Source organism: Monopterus albus, unplaced genomic scaffold, assembly GCF_001952655.1.
Source record: "Monopterus albus unplaced genomic scaffold, M_albus_1.0 scaffold83.1, whole genome shotgun sequence".
NCBI lineage: Eukaryota > Metazoa > Chordata > Actinopteri > Synbranchiformes > Synbranchidae > Monopterus > Monopterus albus.
Window position 1 is genome coordinate 272,487 of NW_018127963.1, and position 16,961 is coordinate 289,447.

Genomic DNA, 16,961 nt, shown 5'->3' on the forward strand with positions numbered 1-16,961 from the left:
GGGGGTCACTGTCAGAAGGAAGTGGCGTTTGTTAATGTAATTTATAAAGTGTCCTCTAGGTGGAAGCATACCACCCAAAGTCCTCCAACTGATCGGAAGCGAAGAAGAAGAAAATCCATTATGGTATGTGACGTAATCTCTTCCTCATAACCTCCATCTTTCAGTGCCGCATGCCTCAGTGGATAACTGATCAGGTTTGTTATGATAAATGCTGATTTGTGTGAATTGCGAGGTGTTTGTGGAGCGTGTGGCTGTTGTTGTGTGGTCGAGCAGAATTGTCGGGCTGAACAGAGCAGTGACACCGTGTGTGTGTGTGTGTGCTGTCTGTTCGGTCCTGTGTTGTGTTTTCATCTCTGCAGCTGCACATGAACATACACAGCAGGTTGGTCAGACAGTCTGCTGACCAGCAGGAGCTAGTCGGAGGCGTTGTTGGATCTGCGACGTGTGTTTTCCCGTGTGTTATCCCGTGTGTTAAATGTGTTTTAGTGGTTTTGTTATATTGATGAAACCAGCTTTGTCTTGTTGCTGTCATTTTTAAACAGGTGTGTCTTTGGGAATTGGTCACTTTCTGTCTCCTTGTTAGCTCGTTTTGTGGCCACCGCTAATGTTACAGCTCACTGGCGATAGGGGAAGCAGTAGCATGCTAAAAATTAGCTAGTTAGCTGTAACATGTATGTGTCTTCAACGTTATCCAGTTTTCTCATGTTGTAGGAAAGAACATGAATCAAGAAAAACTGGCAAAACTTCAAGCCCAAGTCCGGATAGGAGGAAAGGTAAGTCCACACTGGTCCATTTGTTTAGACTAGGAAGATGTAATGTTGGGAAACCACGTATGTGTTACTGTCATCCTTGGCATTTAGTAGGTGTGTGTGATTAATAGTAGGGGCTTTGTTTGTTTGTTTGTTTTGAGTGATCATTTAAGCCTACAAGTGTGCTCCAGGAGTTTGTTCTGATGTGTTGGGTGTAGATACAGGAGCAGTGGAGCATATTTCCGACCAAACCAGCAGCGATATTCTTAAGTGACTTTTTGGACTTTTGGTTGAGTAAAAGAAGAAATCTGAAGACATCACTGGGCGCTGAGAAAATGTGATGAGCATTTTTCCATTATTTTTTGACAATCCATAGACTCAACTATTAATCAATTAATGGAGAAGAAAATAGGTTAATTGATAATGAAAATGATTTTAGTTACAGCCATAATTCAAAGTATGAAATGCATTTTTATTTATAGCAACATAACTACAGAGTACACCTTACCACTTTCAAATTCATAACAGTCAAATGTAATAAAATGTATTTGAGTTTTTTTTAGTTAAACTATAGGGTTTATGTAAAGTCATCATTTAGCAGCATAACAAAAAAAGCTGCTGTAGAATTTAACAAAAGAAAATTCTTAACAGGAACAGGAGGCACCAACTCACCTTGAAGGCTGCAGAGCTGAACTGTTCAACAGGCAGCAACCAATTCATAAGTGCTGAATGAAGACTCTTGTTGCCACCATTATCCTTTATATCTTCTTTTTTTTTCTTCTTGTTGGCTGCACCTAGATTTAAGTCTCTGCCATTCAGGAGTTGTGTGCCTACTTTGGTTTCAGGGCTCTGCGCGTAGGAAGAAGAAGGTGGTCCACAGAACTGCAACAGCTGATGACAAAAAGCTACAGAGTTCTTTAAAGAAGTTGGCTGTCAACAATATTGCTGGAATTGAGGAGGTAAATTGGTATGGATCTGCTTTACAAAGAAACCCTGAATGTTAACACACCTTGTGGTACATACAGTACATGTGATTGTGTGTGTGCGTGCGTGTGCACTGAGTGGTCCTCTCTTCTCAGGTGAACATGATCAAGGATGATGGAACTGTGATCCACTTCAACAACCCCAAAGTTCAGGCCTCCCTGTCTGCCAACACCTTCACCATCACGGGCCACGCTGAGACCAAGCAGCTGACAGAGATGCTTCCCGGGATCCTCAGTCAGCTCGGAGCAGACAGCCTCAGCAGCCTGCGCAAACTGGCAGAACAGTTCCCTCGGCAAGGTGGGTGTGCCTGGACCTGCACTATCAGACTTCTGGTCTGTCTGGTCACTTATGTAAAAGAGGAGGATGAGGAGCTGTGTCTAACCAGCACAGGGTGTGTTACAGTCTTAATGTATAGCAGCACTAAACAGATTCACATGTTGGTGGCTTCAGAAGGTCTGACTTAACTAATGAAAAATATGTATTTCACTACTTATAGATCCTGTTTTCATGCAGCATTAATGTTAACATTTATATTTGCAGCAGGCTTTATACTCTGGGATGGGGGTTGGGCTGGCTTCTGTCAAAACGATAAAATGCTGTGCAGGAAAAATTGGATCTGGTTCAACTTTTTCTGCAATGCAACATGACATCATCCAGCAAGATGCTGCATTGGCCAATCATGTGCAAGCACACACTGTATTTCTGTTGTTTACCTCAGTATCTTCACAACTAAAGGTAATAGAGTTGGTGCCAGGATGTTTTGTGCTGTCTGTAAATATTTCAAACCACTGTGATCTAATAAGCTTTAAACACACAACTCTGCCCCCCCCCAACATTACTTTTATTGTTTTTCTCAGTTCCTTTAGTACATTTCTCGGATCAGTCGTGAACTTTTCAAATCCACTTGTTCATCACTTGCTTTTATCTTGTTGATCAAAATGTATTATCCTGGTTCTCTGTTGGAAAGTCTGACCTTCCAAAACACCTGGGCATTAGGGCCTTGCAGAAGTCATTAGTTGCAGAATGGTTGAACCAGTTATCATATTCTTTCAATCACTTTTCTGTCGATAGTGACATGTTTAGTGATGTGTTTAGTTTTGAGGGAGAAACTAAGGATTTTGAGCAAGTAACTGGCTTTTGTAGGTAGTCCAGTGTGTTGTGCTGTTTAAATGAACTGTTTGGAGAAATGCATTTACTGTTTTTCAGATGTTAAGGATGATTTGAGAAATGTATGAAAACAACTGAGAAAAACTGTAAAACAGGGCAAATGTCTGTCATGTCATACTATTGAGGACCAAGATTATATTTATTTAAACAGGGCTGATGATATTATTATTATCTCAATACTTTTCAGTGTTTCCAGCCTCTGTGGCTCTCTGCTGTCGTATCCAAGCCCGTTCATTCTACTGAAGCAATGTACTGTAGCAAATGTTTTAAAAACGCATCAGTATGTGCATTTTTAAGGACCTAAATAGCATCCTGAAAAATCTTAGCACTGTAGTTTTTAGAAAACTACTCAAACAATTGTCATTACTGTGTTTATTGGCAACCAGTTTTTAGCTATTAGTATCATTATTTAGCTGTTTGTAGTTTAGTTTTTAGTATATTAATGCGAGCTTGGTACTCTAGAGAGAACGGAGCAGAACAGTGCATGTGGGGCTCAACTTCAAATAAACCACACTGTGCATGTACGTACATCACAATGAGGGAACATGTCTAGTGCGATAGTGCCGCCAGTTGGTATATTTCTTTATAGATTTTGGAACATTGGCGGTAAGATGGATGAGATGTATCACGTGTTGGCTCCACACAAAGCAGGCTAATGAAAATAGGTATTTCATAAGATTTGGTGACAATCACAAGACTTGTACTGTAAGAAGATATCACATATGCTGTTACAACAATGTATTCGCTAAAACAAAAATGTATTTTTGTTCTTTTTGTGCATTTTATCTCAGCTATCGACAGCAAGGCTCCAAAGGCAGAGGACATTGAGGAAGAGGATGATGATGTTCCAGGTATGAAGTCAGACAGTTAAATGTTTTTTTGTTTTTTTTTCCCTTTTCTACAGACGCATTAGCAGCAATTTCCATAGAGTTATCCCAGAATTTGAAATGTTTTATTATTCAGTAAAATGAAGTAGAGGTGGGATTTGCTCTACTGCAACCCTTGAAAGAATAAAGTCAGTTTGGTACATATAGTGGAGTCAGACTGTCCTGCGGTATAATTAACACTTTGTTCCTGTTGTTCTGCAGATCTGGTGGAAAATTTTGATGAAGCGTCAAAGAATGAGGCAAACTGACAAACGTCACGTGCACATGGACTCAACTGCAGTGATACAACAAACCTTCTCCAGTCTTTTTAACTCAAGTAAACCAGACACATCCCCCCCCCCAAGACAAACAGAGACTTTTCTATTTTATGATGGCCCACAGATATCTGAGTCAGACTGGCTGTGCACTAAAAAGAGAAACACTCCTACTTCTGGTAAACCGTTAAATCCCTTCATCACATTGTCCGTCACGATCAGGACTAGAGGGTCATTAAAGCTCATGTCTTAAGACCTTTTTTGTTTATGAAACAAAATAAAGGTGATTAACATTTTTAAGGTGGTGGTGTGGTCATTGACAAGGATTTGTAAAAAAAAAAAAAAAAGTTCTCCAAATGAAAATTTTGCATAGAAATAGTAACGATCTACAAACAAAATGCTTCTGAAACAAAATATAATCTTTGCTAATTCTGGGTCACTGAAAATGATTTGGTCTGGTTTGTCGGCTATATGGTGCTGGCCGTGTATCAGATTTTGCCTCAAATTGTCCAATCTTTGTTACGTTACAGAAGGAAAGGCCTCTGAGCAAAACCAGAAATTGTAATGACATAAATCTTTGTGGTTCTAATGATAAAACTAGCAAAGACAAATTCTTTGTGTATAATCAAAATCAAAGGGTGATAATGGCTAAATATCTTGAAACTATAGCCAATTAAGTCTTTTAAAGGTCATATTGGAATTTATGGGTTTTTTAAAATAGTAGACCAGTAAAATCTAGTCATTTACTGATCCTGACAGGTTGTAGTGGGAGGCTTTTGTATCCAGCATCACAGCTCTGGTTTGGCTTGTTCGCTGCCCTGCGGCTTGTGGAGCCAGCAAACTGGGGAGGGACATTTCTGCACTCCTCTTGAGTTTATTCAAAGAGCTGCAGAGACACAGGGGAGGAGGAAGATCGCACATGGAGGGAGGGGGGAGAGAGGCGAAATCGTATTATCCTCCACTTGTGAACGATGCTGCTTGAATCCGCATCCCTCGGAACTTGGATGTGACAGGATAAAATGCTGAAGTTCTTCTCTGCGCGGGACGACGAGAATGAAAGCCTTCTGGGAGCAATGACAGAAGGTAAGACGCATTGAGTTCAACGGGGTAGGGGGCGCTTTACTCTTCATTCGGTGCTTGTGTGGTATAAGATGATACTGCGCGTCTGTGTTTGATACAGAAAACCGCTGATACAGCATTTGGCTGCGCGCATAGTCTGCATCATCTCAAACGTGTGAGTTGCGCACATTCCTGTGTTAAGACAGGCTGCGCACATACACACGCTGTCCTAAGACTCCCCAAACGTCTCAAGATAATCTCAGTAGAAGCGTCCTGCCCGGTCTGATGTAACAGGATGCGAGGTGAGTGTCGCATTGCCTCCGGCCTCGGTGCCTGCCAGCGGATTAAACATTTGCGCGTGTGTTGAATGCGTCACTGTCCCGGGAAGCGGGCGCGCAGTGAGCTTGATCGGTGCAGCCGTGCCACCGTTTAGTGAAATCTTTACTCCATAGCTGAACCAGCCCGGCTGACAAAGAGTCTGCAGTGCAGTTTAACCTGGCAAACTAGTTCGTTTATGGGCTTTTACAAATCATAAGGGGTCGTTTTGCAATTTATACCAAAGCACCTATCCCTGAACAGTCTGCTTACTGCACGGGTTGCTGTGCGGTAGCCTGTTTAATTGCAGTGGTGTATGAGGTACTGAGATAATTTACTTAGGTAAAAGTAGCAATAACCTGCCACAGTCTTAAATACTCAATTACAATTAAGTATTAGCATCAAAATACACTTAAATGTTGCAGCTGGTGCTAATTTTAACTACTTTATGCTTATAATTTGAAGTATTTTACATATTGCTGCAGGATCACTAAAGGTCTATGATTATGGTTTAATAATGTCAAACTAAAAAGTATCCAGTAACTAAAGGTATCAAATTAATATTGTGAGTAAAAGTACACATTTTTCTCTGAATGTAGTAAAGTCAAATTATGAGGTAACAGATAATGAAAATACTCAAGTAAAGTACAGATTCCTCAAAAATCGTACTTAAGTATAGTACTTGAGTACATGTACTTTCGTTACTTTCCCCCTCTATTTAATTGTTTGCTTTAGTGGCTCCTGATGAATTATCGCTCAGTGAAACAGCAACAGATGTATGACCGTCCTTTGTAGTGCTGTTGGCACTCAGATACAGAACCACTGTTGAACTTTTTGGCCTCTGGGGAAGCCAAGTGATATTGTCAGCTGCTTCTACACGGTTCTATACTGATATTTAGTCCACACCGTACCTCTTTTAACAACAACTGTACACATAAATTAACACATACTGCTGAGTGGCCACTTCATGTGAACACAGCTTTCCTGACTAGTGAGTTGCTGTTAATGGGCATGTGTGCATGGTATGTGAATGTGTGTGTACTTCACAGACAGAGGTAAACATGTTCATTATATTATCATGCTTCCTCTCAAAACAGATGAAGGAGACAATCTGTCTCTTAAAGAAAGCAAACACCACTGGTTGAACAGACCCTGTCTCCTGGTTCTCAAAGATGGGGAAGTGTCAAAACCTGGATTGGGCTGTGGACAAATTGGAGCAGAATCTCCTTCTAAAGCCACATCGGATGCAACAGACAGAGGCACTTTTGGATCACGTGAGCAGAAACCATGTAAACATCCTGTCAAACCTGCTTCACCCTCCCAGCTGGAGGAGGGCAGCTGCACTGTGACCACTGTCTCTTCATGGGGCGAGAGCTGTTTTGGGGAGTGCTCCAGTCCCCTGGTGCTGAGCCCTGCTGAGGCTGAGTGGGCTGAGGTGGAGGCAGAGGAGAAGAAGCTCCAGGCTCTCCCATTGAAAGAGGACTCAGTGATTGAGGAGAAGGAGCTGGAGGAGAGCAGGCTGGAGCAGCAAGAGCAGTCCTGCAGCTCAGAGGCAGCTACAGCATCCTTTACTCCCTTACATGAAGAGACATATGGCAAGGTGCCCAAGGAGCTTCAGAGTCAGTTTCACTTTCCTAGATCTAAAGGACAAGATGAGACAAATACCAGTACGATCCAAGCAGCCAGTGTTGCAGGAGAAATGGGGAATGTGGCAGCTTCCCCTGGGGATCCTGATAATGAGTGTCAGCTGAGCTCTGTTGGAATTCTGTCAAAGGATCAAGGCACTGTCCTTGGAGATGTAGCTCCAGTGTGGGTCCCTGATGCTCAAGCAGAGGTTTGCATGAAGTGTGGGGTCAAGTTTACCTTTACTAAGAGGAGGCATCACTGCCGTGCTTGTGGGAAGGTAAGGAGCATTTGAATTTTATATGTCCCCACCCAAAGTAAAATCTGACTTAATAGTTGATGTGTGACGTATGTGTGTCTGTGTTTGTGTTGTGTGCTTGTGTGTATCATCAGGTGTTTTGTGCACTTTGCTCCAATCTGAAATTCAGACTTACACATTTGGATGGCAAAGAGGGACGAGTTTGTGTTTCCTGTCATTCAACCCTCATCAAATGTAAGCCCTGACTTATTTTGAGTCAAAGTAAGTTTTTTTTCTCTTTTTTTTTAAATGAAAACTTGAAGTAGCTCTTCCACCTTCTCCTCAGGGACACCCCCATGGGGAAAAAGGAGGGTGTGGTTCGCAGATGAAATCCTCACCAATAAGCAGTCAGAGTCTGCTCCAGCCACACCAGTCAGAGGGCCAACCTTTTCACCGCTGATGAGACAAGCACTGGACGGGTCTGTTAAAAGCCCTGTGGGTTCACCACAGATCAGGGGAGCCTTGAGGCCCCACAGGACGACTATCAATGTAGGATCGCTCAAAACATAACTTTAGACTATATGATAGTTGTTGTTCTACCATTGATAGGAAAATGAATTACAACAGTGTTCAGGGCTCCTATATGCTAAACAGTTGGTACTATATACAGTGGACTTGACAAAGAAGTGGGCCCATTTCTCTACCTCCTTCTTCCTCTAGGAGGCCTGTGGTCCTTATGGTTGGGGCACCACTGCTTTAGTGAGCAGCTCAGTAAACCTCATCCCCCTGGATGGCCTGCCACCTATCCTTACCTCCACAGGAGTCAAAGGAGGTGAGTGGAGTTTAATGCCACTTGAGATAAACACAGGTTCACAGGTAACAACCAAATTACTTTTTGGTTTCTGCATCATAGCAGTGCAGGTATTTCCTGATCTTCAAATGTGCTTGGCCCACCCCATCCAAAGATAGAAGTAGAGGCAAAAACCAAAAACAAAAACATGCTAATTGGGCATCACCAGGCGAGGTGAAGATTGGGTCTGTTATGTTGAAGTGCTGACAAGCAGTGATGACAAAAGCAGGAGCAAGTTACTGCATTATTATTGCACTGTAGCTTGTTGTTTGTTATTTTCAATTTGTGTAATTTATTTCATTTTAGCAACATTTTTTATTTTTTTTCTTAATTGATTTTATTCTGGCTTTTAATCCTTACTGTTTTAATGCTGTTAATGTTTTTATTTGCCTCTGTGTATGAAATGTGCTACATAGATAAAGCTGCCTTGCCATATGTGTCAAGTGACAGCAGCAATTACAGAGCAATTATAGAGTAATACTGAAACACCTAAATGAGCAGAGTTTTCTGTACTGAATAAAACACTAACCGGTGATACCTGTTGGTATCTGGCATCCAGAGATTGTGTTAAGCAACAGTGAAGTTTTCCCACACCCATTTAAAGGTATCAGGACAGACATGTTACAGCTACCCCATTTTAAACTGCTAAAGTATAGTACCATTATGCATGATGATCCAGATATTACCAGAATCAAATTATGCATGACCAGCGCCAGGCTGCTGCAAAATACATGCATAAACAGACAAGCTTCTGTGCACACCATACTAATGGGCAATAACCCTTCAGTTTATATACAGCTTCATTCAACTCTTGTACTAATAGTGTACTGGCAAACTCCATATCTATCTACTGTAGCAGTTTGGGCTGGTTAGTTTTTGTGACTGCACTGTAAAAAAGAGCAGTGACTGGAAGGGTAGCAGTTTAAATTCACATCCTCAAGCTGCCTGTCCTTGCATTTGCCCTTCTTATAAAGAGACATTAAACTACAGGTTACTAATTATTACACAGATATGAATTCAATTTCAAACACAAATCCTTTATGAAGCTAGGTTTGTTGGTCCACAAAAGCCACAGCACATTTTTAAAAAAGGGTCTGCATACCAGTTCAAAGTATAGCTCAATGCAAAACAAAGGTCAGATGATAATTGTGCAACTGTATGTTTTTTTTTTCTTCAGATTACACTGTGGAGGAGCAGCCCTCTGAGACACTGCTTATTCAGGAGTTAGAGAGTGGCAGGCCCAAGCCTCTGGTGTTTGTTCTCAATGCCAACCTGCTCGCAATGGTCAAGCTGGTCAATTGTAGGTGTCTGTTATCTTTCCTTCACTGTGCATGATAAATTGGACAGAGAAATATGCACTGTAATCATATTGTACACAGTTAAAATTAAGTATAAAGCTAGTATGATCCTAAAATCATGCTTGATGGAAAATTAAGAAAAACTTTCCTCCAAATTCCTACTCTCAAATTCCTTCTCTATTTAGGAGTACCAATAAAAAAACTGCCCATGTACATGCTTGAGATTGTGCCTTGATTGTGGGTGACAGATGTTAACAGGAAGTGCTGGTGCATGACGACAAAGGGAATGCACGCTGTGGGCCAGGTGGAGGTGGTGGTGCTGCTGCAGTGTCTGCCTGAAGAGAAGACTTTCCCCAAAGACATTTTCAGCCACTTCATCCAGCTATACAGGGATGCCCACACAGGTCAGGTCCACACATAACAAGTTGCTTGTGTGCAGTAATTTGCAACAGGCTACATAGTAATAGTGGTGTTGACAATGTTGAATGTTGTTTTCTGTCGGACCCTAATCCATCCATAAGGAAAAATCATCTCAATGCACTGTCAAGTGTTTGTTTTTTTTCTGTTACTCATCTGTCCTTGCCTCTGTATTTCTGTAGGGAAGGTTGTGAACCACCTGTCACTCTCCCTATTTGGCAGTTGTTTCCTGGGCAGTGAGGAGCATGCAGGCTTCCTGTATGTTCACTCCACTCTCCAGTCTCTTCAAGGTCTACCTCTGCCAAACCAGCCCTACCTCTTTGGCCTGCTGGTCCACAGAGCGGAGATGGCCTGGGCCAAAGCCTTTCCCTTGCGTCTCATGCTGCGACTTGGGGCTGAGTACAGATGTAAGCCAGGCACTGGTGTGAAACCTTGCATCTCTGATGTTACAGGTTTCCTCTTCAGTTACAAACTCTATCTCTCTTTTGTCAGTTTACCCATGTCCTCTGTACAGCGTGCGCTTCAGGAAGCCTTTGTTTGGGGAAATAGGTCACACCATAATGAGGCTGCTAGTGGTGAGTGTGGTGTTTTGTAACTACATTTACCATCAGTATTAAGAAATTTTGTGTCGTAATTTTTTAAAAAGAGTTCCTCCCATCCTGTTTCAGGACTTCAGGAATTGCTGTTACAGCCTGCCAATGGTTCCGGGGCTCACTGTGGATCTAGAGGCTCAGAGGACCCGCATAAAGTTACCAACCACTGGATATAACGAGGTAACAATAAGTCTTTGTGTGCTTCACAGTTAATACTAAAGTTATGTCCTCTTCATCAGCCCCTCCTTTCCTCTCTGCTTTCCTGTTTCACATTAGCTGATGAAGGCTTTGAATAAGTCCAGTGAGCATGTGCTGGCCATAGGGGCGTGTTTTAATGAGACTGCGGACTCCCACCTCATCTGTGTGCAGGGGGACGATGGCCAGTACCAGACACAGGCCATCAGCATTCACAATCATCCACGCAAAGGTGAGCCATAACAGGATACTTGAAGGTAGATCAAGTATCATATTTGTAGTAGACAACAGTCTCACTGGACTGATGCATGAGATCATTTACCTGTGGTTTAGAGTGCACTGTAAAGAAAGATATAAGCACATTTAAAATTGTACAAGAGCGAAGTGCAGTCTTTCAAGAGAATAATTTTTAAAAATTTAACTCCATCATTAAAGCATAATTACAAATTCATGTTGTGCATTCAAACATTGTGCAAACCCAAATAACTTTATTCTAAATTGTAATCTTCCTAAAGATGTTACACTGCATCCATACAAAATGGAACTGTGGATGTTAATATTTCACTCAATTTTAGTTTGAAATGAATTTAATAGCATAGGAATGAGCAGATACAGACCAAGACATAACACTATGCATTTAGCAGTTCATCTGAAAACTGCCCAAAGGGGAATGCAAGGGACAGTAAAGGGAAGCAAATAGCACCAAGGAATCAGGTAGCTAATTATATTCAAGGGACAAAAGTGGTGCACTTTCCCTTATGTAACACTAGATGGCACTAGATGATGTTCATCACTGCAAAGATCACTTGTAACAAGGTTGGAACCACAGAGTTTCTTTCTAAAGATCTCTTTTTCTTTCTTTCTGTCTTGTTGCAGTTACTGGATCATGCTTTTTTATATTCAGTAGTGCTCTGAAAGCATTTACAGGATACCTAGCCAAGTCCAGCATTGTAGAAGGTAGGCTCTTCACTCAGAGAACACTCTGGTTGACCTTGACTTTTACTTCCCTGCTATATTCAGAAAATTCATTGCTTACGTTTTAAGTGGTGCATGTGAACATCACTGTCTCAAAACTGGTTTATTCCAAATATGCTGATCTTTGTATGTGTGTGTCTGTGTACATCTTAACAGACTTTGTCTAGGCGTGTGTACATGTTGATGCATGCAAGTGTGCCTGTGTGTGTCTCCCTGCTGGTGTCTGTGTGTTTCTCCTGTATCGCTGCCCCCTTTCTCCAGATGGGCTAATGGTGCAGATTACCATGGAAACCATGGCAGAGCTCCGTCGGTCATTACGGGAGATGAAAGACTATACTGTCACCTGTGGACGGCTTGACCAGCCAGACAACCAGGAGCTTGTTTGTGTACAGTGGGTGCAGGAGAAATGCACTGTGAATAAGGGGTGAGTGTGTGTAGCTGCTTGAAGCTCATGGGGCAGCTGCAGCAAGACAACAATAAAACATTCAGGTGTAAAGGTAGATTAATGAGAACTGTAATTAATGTGTAGAAAGCCAGTGGCATCTAGTTTTGTGCCACAAAAGTATATGCAAGATTTCACACTAACCAGCCATTTCTGGTCCATGTACAGTGCCTTGCGAAAGTATTCGGCCCCCTTGAACTTTGCGACCTTTTGCCACATTTCAGGCTTCAAACATAAAGATATAAAACTGTAATTTTTTGTGAAGAATCAACAACAAGTGGGACACAATCATGAAGTGGAACGAAATTTATTGGATATGTCAAACTTTTTTAACAAATAAAAAACTGAAAAATTGGGCATGCAAAATTATTCAGCCCCCTTAAGTTAATACTTTGTAGCGCCACCTTTTGCTGCGATTACAGCTGTAAGTCACTTGGGGTATGTCTCTATCAGTTTTGCACATCGAGAGACGGAAATTTTTGCCCATTCCTCCTTGCAAAACAGCTCGAGCTCAGTGAGGTTGGATAGAGAGCGTTTGTGAACAGCAGTTTTCAGTTCTTTCCACAGATTCTCAATTGGATTCAGGTCTGGACTTTGACTTGGCCATTCTAACACCTGGATATGTTTATTTGTGAACCATTCCATTGTAGATTTTGCTTTATGTTTTGGATCATTGTCTTGTTGGAAGACAAATCTCCGTCCCAGTCTCAGGTCTTTTGCAGACTCCATCAGGTTTCCTTCCAGAATGGTCCTGTATTTGGCTCCATCCATCTTCCCATCAATTTGAACCATCTTCCCTGTCCGCTTTATACAGTGCCTTGCGAAAGTATTCGGCCCCCTTGAACTTTGCGACCTTTTGCCACATTTCAGGCTTCAAACATAAAGATATAAAACTGTAATTTTTTGTGAAGAATCAACAACAAGTGGGACACAATCATGAAGTGGAACGAAATTTATTGGATATTTCAAACTTTTTTAACAAATAAAAAACTGAATAATTGGGCGTGCAAAATTATTCAGCCCCTTTACTTTCAGTGCAGCAAACTCTCTCCAGAAGTTCAGTGAGGATCTCTGAATGATCCAATGTTGACCTAAATGACTAATGATGATAAATAGAATCCACCTGTGTGTAATCAAGTCTCCGTATAAATGCACCTGCACTGTGATAGTCTCAGAGGTCCGTTTAAAGCGCAGAGAGCATCATGAAGAACAAGGAACACACCAGGCAGGTCCGAGATACTGTTGTGGAGAAGTTTAAAGCCGGATTTGGATACAAAAAGATTTCCCAAGCTTTAAACATCCCAAGGAGCACTGTGCAAGTGATAATATTGAAATGGAAGGAGTATCAGACCACTGCAAATCTACCAAGACCTGGCCGTCCCTCTAAACTTTCAGCTCATACAAGGAGAAGACTGATCAGAGATGCAGCCAAGAGGCCCATGATCACTCTGGATGAACTGCAGAGATCTACAGCTGAGGTGGGAGACTCTGTCCATAGGACAACAATCAGTCGTATACTGCACAAATCTGGCCTTTATGGAAGAGTGGCAAGAAGAAAGCCATTTCTTAAAGATATCCATAAAAAGTGTTGTTTAAAGTTTGCCACAAGCCACCTGGGAGACGCACCAAACATGTGGAAGAAGGTGCTCTGGTCAGATGAAACCAAAATCGAACTTTTTGGCAACAATGCAAAACGTTATGTTTGGCGTAAAAGCAACACAGCTCATCACCCTGAACACACCATCCCCACTGTCAAACATGGTGGTGGCAGCATCCTGGTTTGGGCCTGCTTTTCTTCAGCAGGGACAGGGAAGATGGTTAAAATTGATGGGAAGATGGATGGAGCCAAATACAGGACTATTCTGGAAGGAAACCTGATGGAGTCTGCAAAAGACCTGAGACTGGGATGGAGATTTGTCTTCCAACAAGACAATGATTCAAAACATAAAGCAAAATCTACAATGGAATGGTTCACAAATAAACATATCCAGGTGTTAGAATGGCCAAGTCAAAGTCCAGACCTGAATCCAATCGAGAATCTGTGGAAAGAACTGAAAACTGCTGTTCACAAATGCTCTCCATCCAACCTCACTGAGCTCGAGCTGTTTTGCAAGGAGGCATGGGCAAAAATTTCAGTCTCTCGATGTGCAAAACTGATAGAGACATACCCCAAGTGACTTACAGCTGTAATCGCAGCAAAAGGTGGCGCTACCAAGTATTAACTTAAGGGGGCTGAATAATTTTGCACGCCCAATTTTTCAGTTTTTTATTTGTTAAAAAAGTTTGAAATATCCAATAAATTTCGTTCCACTTCATGATTGTGTCCCACTTGTTGTTGATTCTTCCCAAAAAATTACAGTTTTATATCTTTATGTTTGAAGCCTGAAATGTGGCAAAAGGTCGCAAAGTTCAAGGGGGCCGAATACTTTCGCAAGGCACTGTATTATTAAATCTTATGTACGCTACCAGTCAAACCTTCCTACTGAACTGAATGGCAAAGTGAGTCCAAACATTTGACTGTTAGTGTACATACACTTTTCTGTGTTCTCCAGAATCATAAGCCCCATTGATGGGAAATCCATGGAGTCCATCAGCAGTATGAAGATGTTCCACAAGTCAGAATACAAAGAAAATGGGAAAATCATCCGCTGGACAGAAGTATGTATAATGGCCTTCTGAAAATAACAGCAGAAGTACATCATAATCGGTCTCTTGCCTTGACAATTATGTGAACGTCTTCTTGATCCCCCCTCTGCAGGTCTTCTTCCTGCAGAGGGGGGATCATCACAAAGGCAGAGCGACCGATTGTGCTGAACACAACCGGCTAACGGAGCGAATCGCCCGGGCTTTTTGCTTGGCGCTGTGTCCACACCTGAAACTGCTGAAAGAGGACGGGATGGCCAAGCTGGGTCTGCGTGTCACATTTGATTCTCAAGAGGTCAGAAAAAATTACAGCATATTACTGATACTGTATATTAGGCCTTGAAAGCATCAGATGCCATGAGTTTGCCTTCTAGAAAGCAGTCAAAATAGAGAAACCATGTTTGTTCAGAATTCAAAGAAATCTTTGAAATCTACTCTGCAATATATGAAGTATTAGAGATATACAAGTTCTATGAAAACAGCACATGGCGGTGAGATTAAGCCACCTTTAAATTGCATAGTTAAATTTATTAAACGATATATATATTTTCAAAATAGCTATTTGCTGGACAGATAGTTAATCCTTATAAATGGACTGTAAATCTATACAGTTAAGAGTGTAATGTCTGCACTTGACCTTTTGGGTTAGTCTATCAAGGCATTACAACACATATTGTATACTTGGCGGGCAAATCTGAAAACTTGAGACCTTTTATCTTAATTTTAGTTACTGATCTCTGCCTATGTCAGTCAGAATAGGTCTAAACCTATTATTAATTTTTCTATGAATGCTTTATTTTCAGTAATCATTTTGTATTTTTTTTTATTTAGCAATAAAATATACCAGTGGATTTCTGATAAAACATTCATCAGCATGAATTTCATCTGGGAGTTTTAGTGGTTAATGTGCCTAAATGTTTCAGTCTTCTACAGCCAACCAATAAAATGAAAAGTAGTCATAGGTGTTTCCATTGTAAATTCCAGATCACTGATCAGCCATAACTACTAAATTCTGGTATATTGGTTTAACTGCAGCTTGGGAAAATACAATCATAACACTTGGTTGTAAGAGTTAAAACATAAGCTCCTTGGTTTGATGAAATTCAAACTAATTAGTTGTTTTGTAATTTCAGGTGGGATTTATGGCTGGGAGTAACGGACAGCCCCTCCCAGCTCAGTACCTCAATGCTCTGGATACCGTTTTGATCCCTGTCATCCACAGCAGGGGGCGCAAGAGGGGCGAGGAGCCCATTGTGATGGAGCTCATCTTTTACATTCTAGAGATCATCACTTAGAGAACACACACACCCCACTATTTCATCTTCTTAACTCTGACCACGAATGTGTTTCCAGCACTTCCCATCAGTGCTGCCATTAGTTTCAGGGCAGTTAAAGCATTCCAAGGGCAAACCAGACCACATCCAAGGTCTGCATCCATCTAATCCACTCACAAGCAGAGAGAAGCCTGTGTGAGCCGCCCCCAGTTTTCTGATCTAACCCAGCTCTGCAGCAGACCGTCTGGGCACGCATGAAGGCTGTGATGGACCATCAGTTCAGGGTGCAGTACTTGCACTGTAGTAGCAACTCCGTAGCTTGTTAACATTCATATTACAACACTTTCTACAAGTTCCTATATGGAGAATACCTTTAAAGTGGGAGTTGGATTCAGCCCCATGACCTTAAAACAAAGAGAATGACTTGAAGTACTATATCTAGTAGATCTGTAGAAATTTGAATGAATGCCTAACCAGTGTTTTCATACTGGATGTATTTTAATTGATTGCTCATAAAATGCAATGCCAGTCTGGAATTAAACTTAAAATTCACTGGAACGAATGCACGTACATTTACTTAAGTACTGCCATTGTACACTATATTATACTTGGCCTATAGTTAAATTTCAGAGGGAAAATTTCTCTTTTGTTCAACTATAATTACAAATTACCCTGCAATTAAAAATTCACACAAGTTCTAAAATACACTGCCATAGATGGGTAGTTCCAACCTTTCAGATTTGTACTCACAAACCCCTTGTCAGTTTACTGTAACAAGCCATCATTGCAGTCAGCAGACCAATTTATTTATCTTGCACCCATTTACAGATTAAAATATAAAGTACACCCTTCAGAATAATAATGAAAATGACCCCTAGCTGATTGCCGAGTTTGGTGGATGGATCCAGTCTGCAAGACGCTCTTTGTCTTCCTCTGACAAAGCATAATGGGTCTTTTGTTTACCTCCTACTTAGTCCAGATACTTGGGATAGACGAGA

The 16,961-nt window shown here is 41.4% G+C and overlaps 2 protein-coding genes across 6 annotated transcripts; both read left to right on the plus strand.

The window, feature by feature from the left end:
• The first annotated feature begins 101 nt into the window (after positions 1-101).
• Positions 102-4,200, plus strand: btf3l4 (basic transcription factor 3-like 4). 4 transcript variants are annotated; one of them, XM_020606986.1, is made up of 6 exons: positions 102-123; positions 712-773; positions 1,595-1,708; positions 1,829-2,030; positions 3,692-3,751; positions 3,989-4,200. In XM_020606986.1, the coding sequence occupies exons 2-6, from the start codon at positions 720-722 to the stop codon at positions 4,033-4,035; spliced, it is 477 nt and encodes a 158-aa protein (XP_020462642.1). In that variant the 5' UTR covers positions 102-123; positions 712-719; the 3' UTR covers positions 4,036-4,200. The 4 variants fall into 4 exon arrangements, with proteins under 4 accessions (XP_020462642.1, XP_020462641.1, XP_020462644.1 ...); XM_020606985.1 differs by having other exon boundaries at positions 115-194; XM_020606988.1 differs by lacking the exon at positions 102-123 and adding an exon at positions 253-382.
• A 728-nt stretch (positions 4,201-4,928) lies between these two features.
• zfyve9b (zinc finger, FYVE domain containing 9b) lies at positions 4,929-16,516 on the plus strand. Of its 2 annotated transcripts, none has more exons than XM_020607025.1 (16): positions 4,929-5,124; positions 6,513-7,318; positions 7,432-7,531; positions 7,623-7,825; positions 7,997-8,108; positions 9,304-9,426; positions 9,673-9,828; positions 10,024-10,248; positions 10,334-10,416; positions 10,510-10,614; positions 10,711-10,861; positions 11,506-11,586; positions 11,866-12,028; positions 14,599-14,704; positions 14,805-14,984; positions 15,823-16,516. In XM_020607025.1, the coding sequence occupies exons 1-16, from the start codon at positions 5,061-5,063 to the stop codon at positions 15,982-15,984; spliced, it is 2,820 nt and encodes a 939-aa protein (XP_020462681.1). In that variant the 5' UTR covers positions 4,929-5,060; the 3' UTR covers positions 15,985-16,516. The 2 variants fall into 2 exon arrangements, with proteins under 2 accessions (XP_020462681.1, XP_020462682.1); XM_020607026.1 differs by lacking the exon at positions 4,929-5,124 and adding an exon at positions 5,272-5,402.
• Positions 16,517-16,961: the final 445 nt, after the last annotated feature.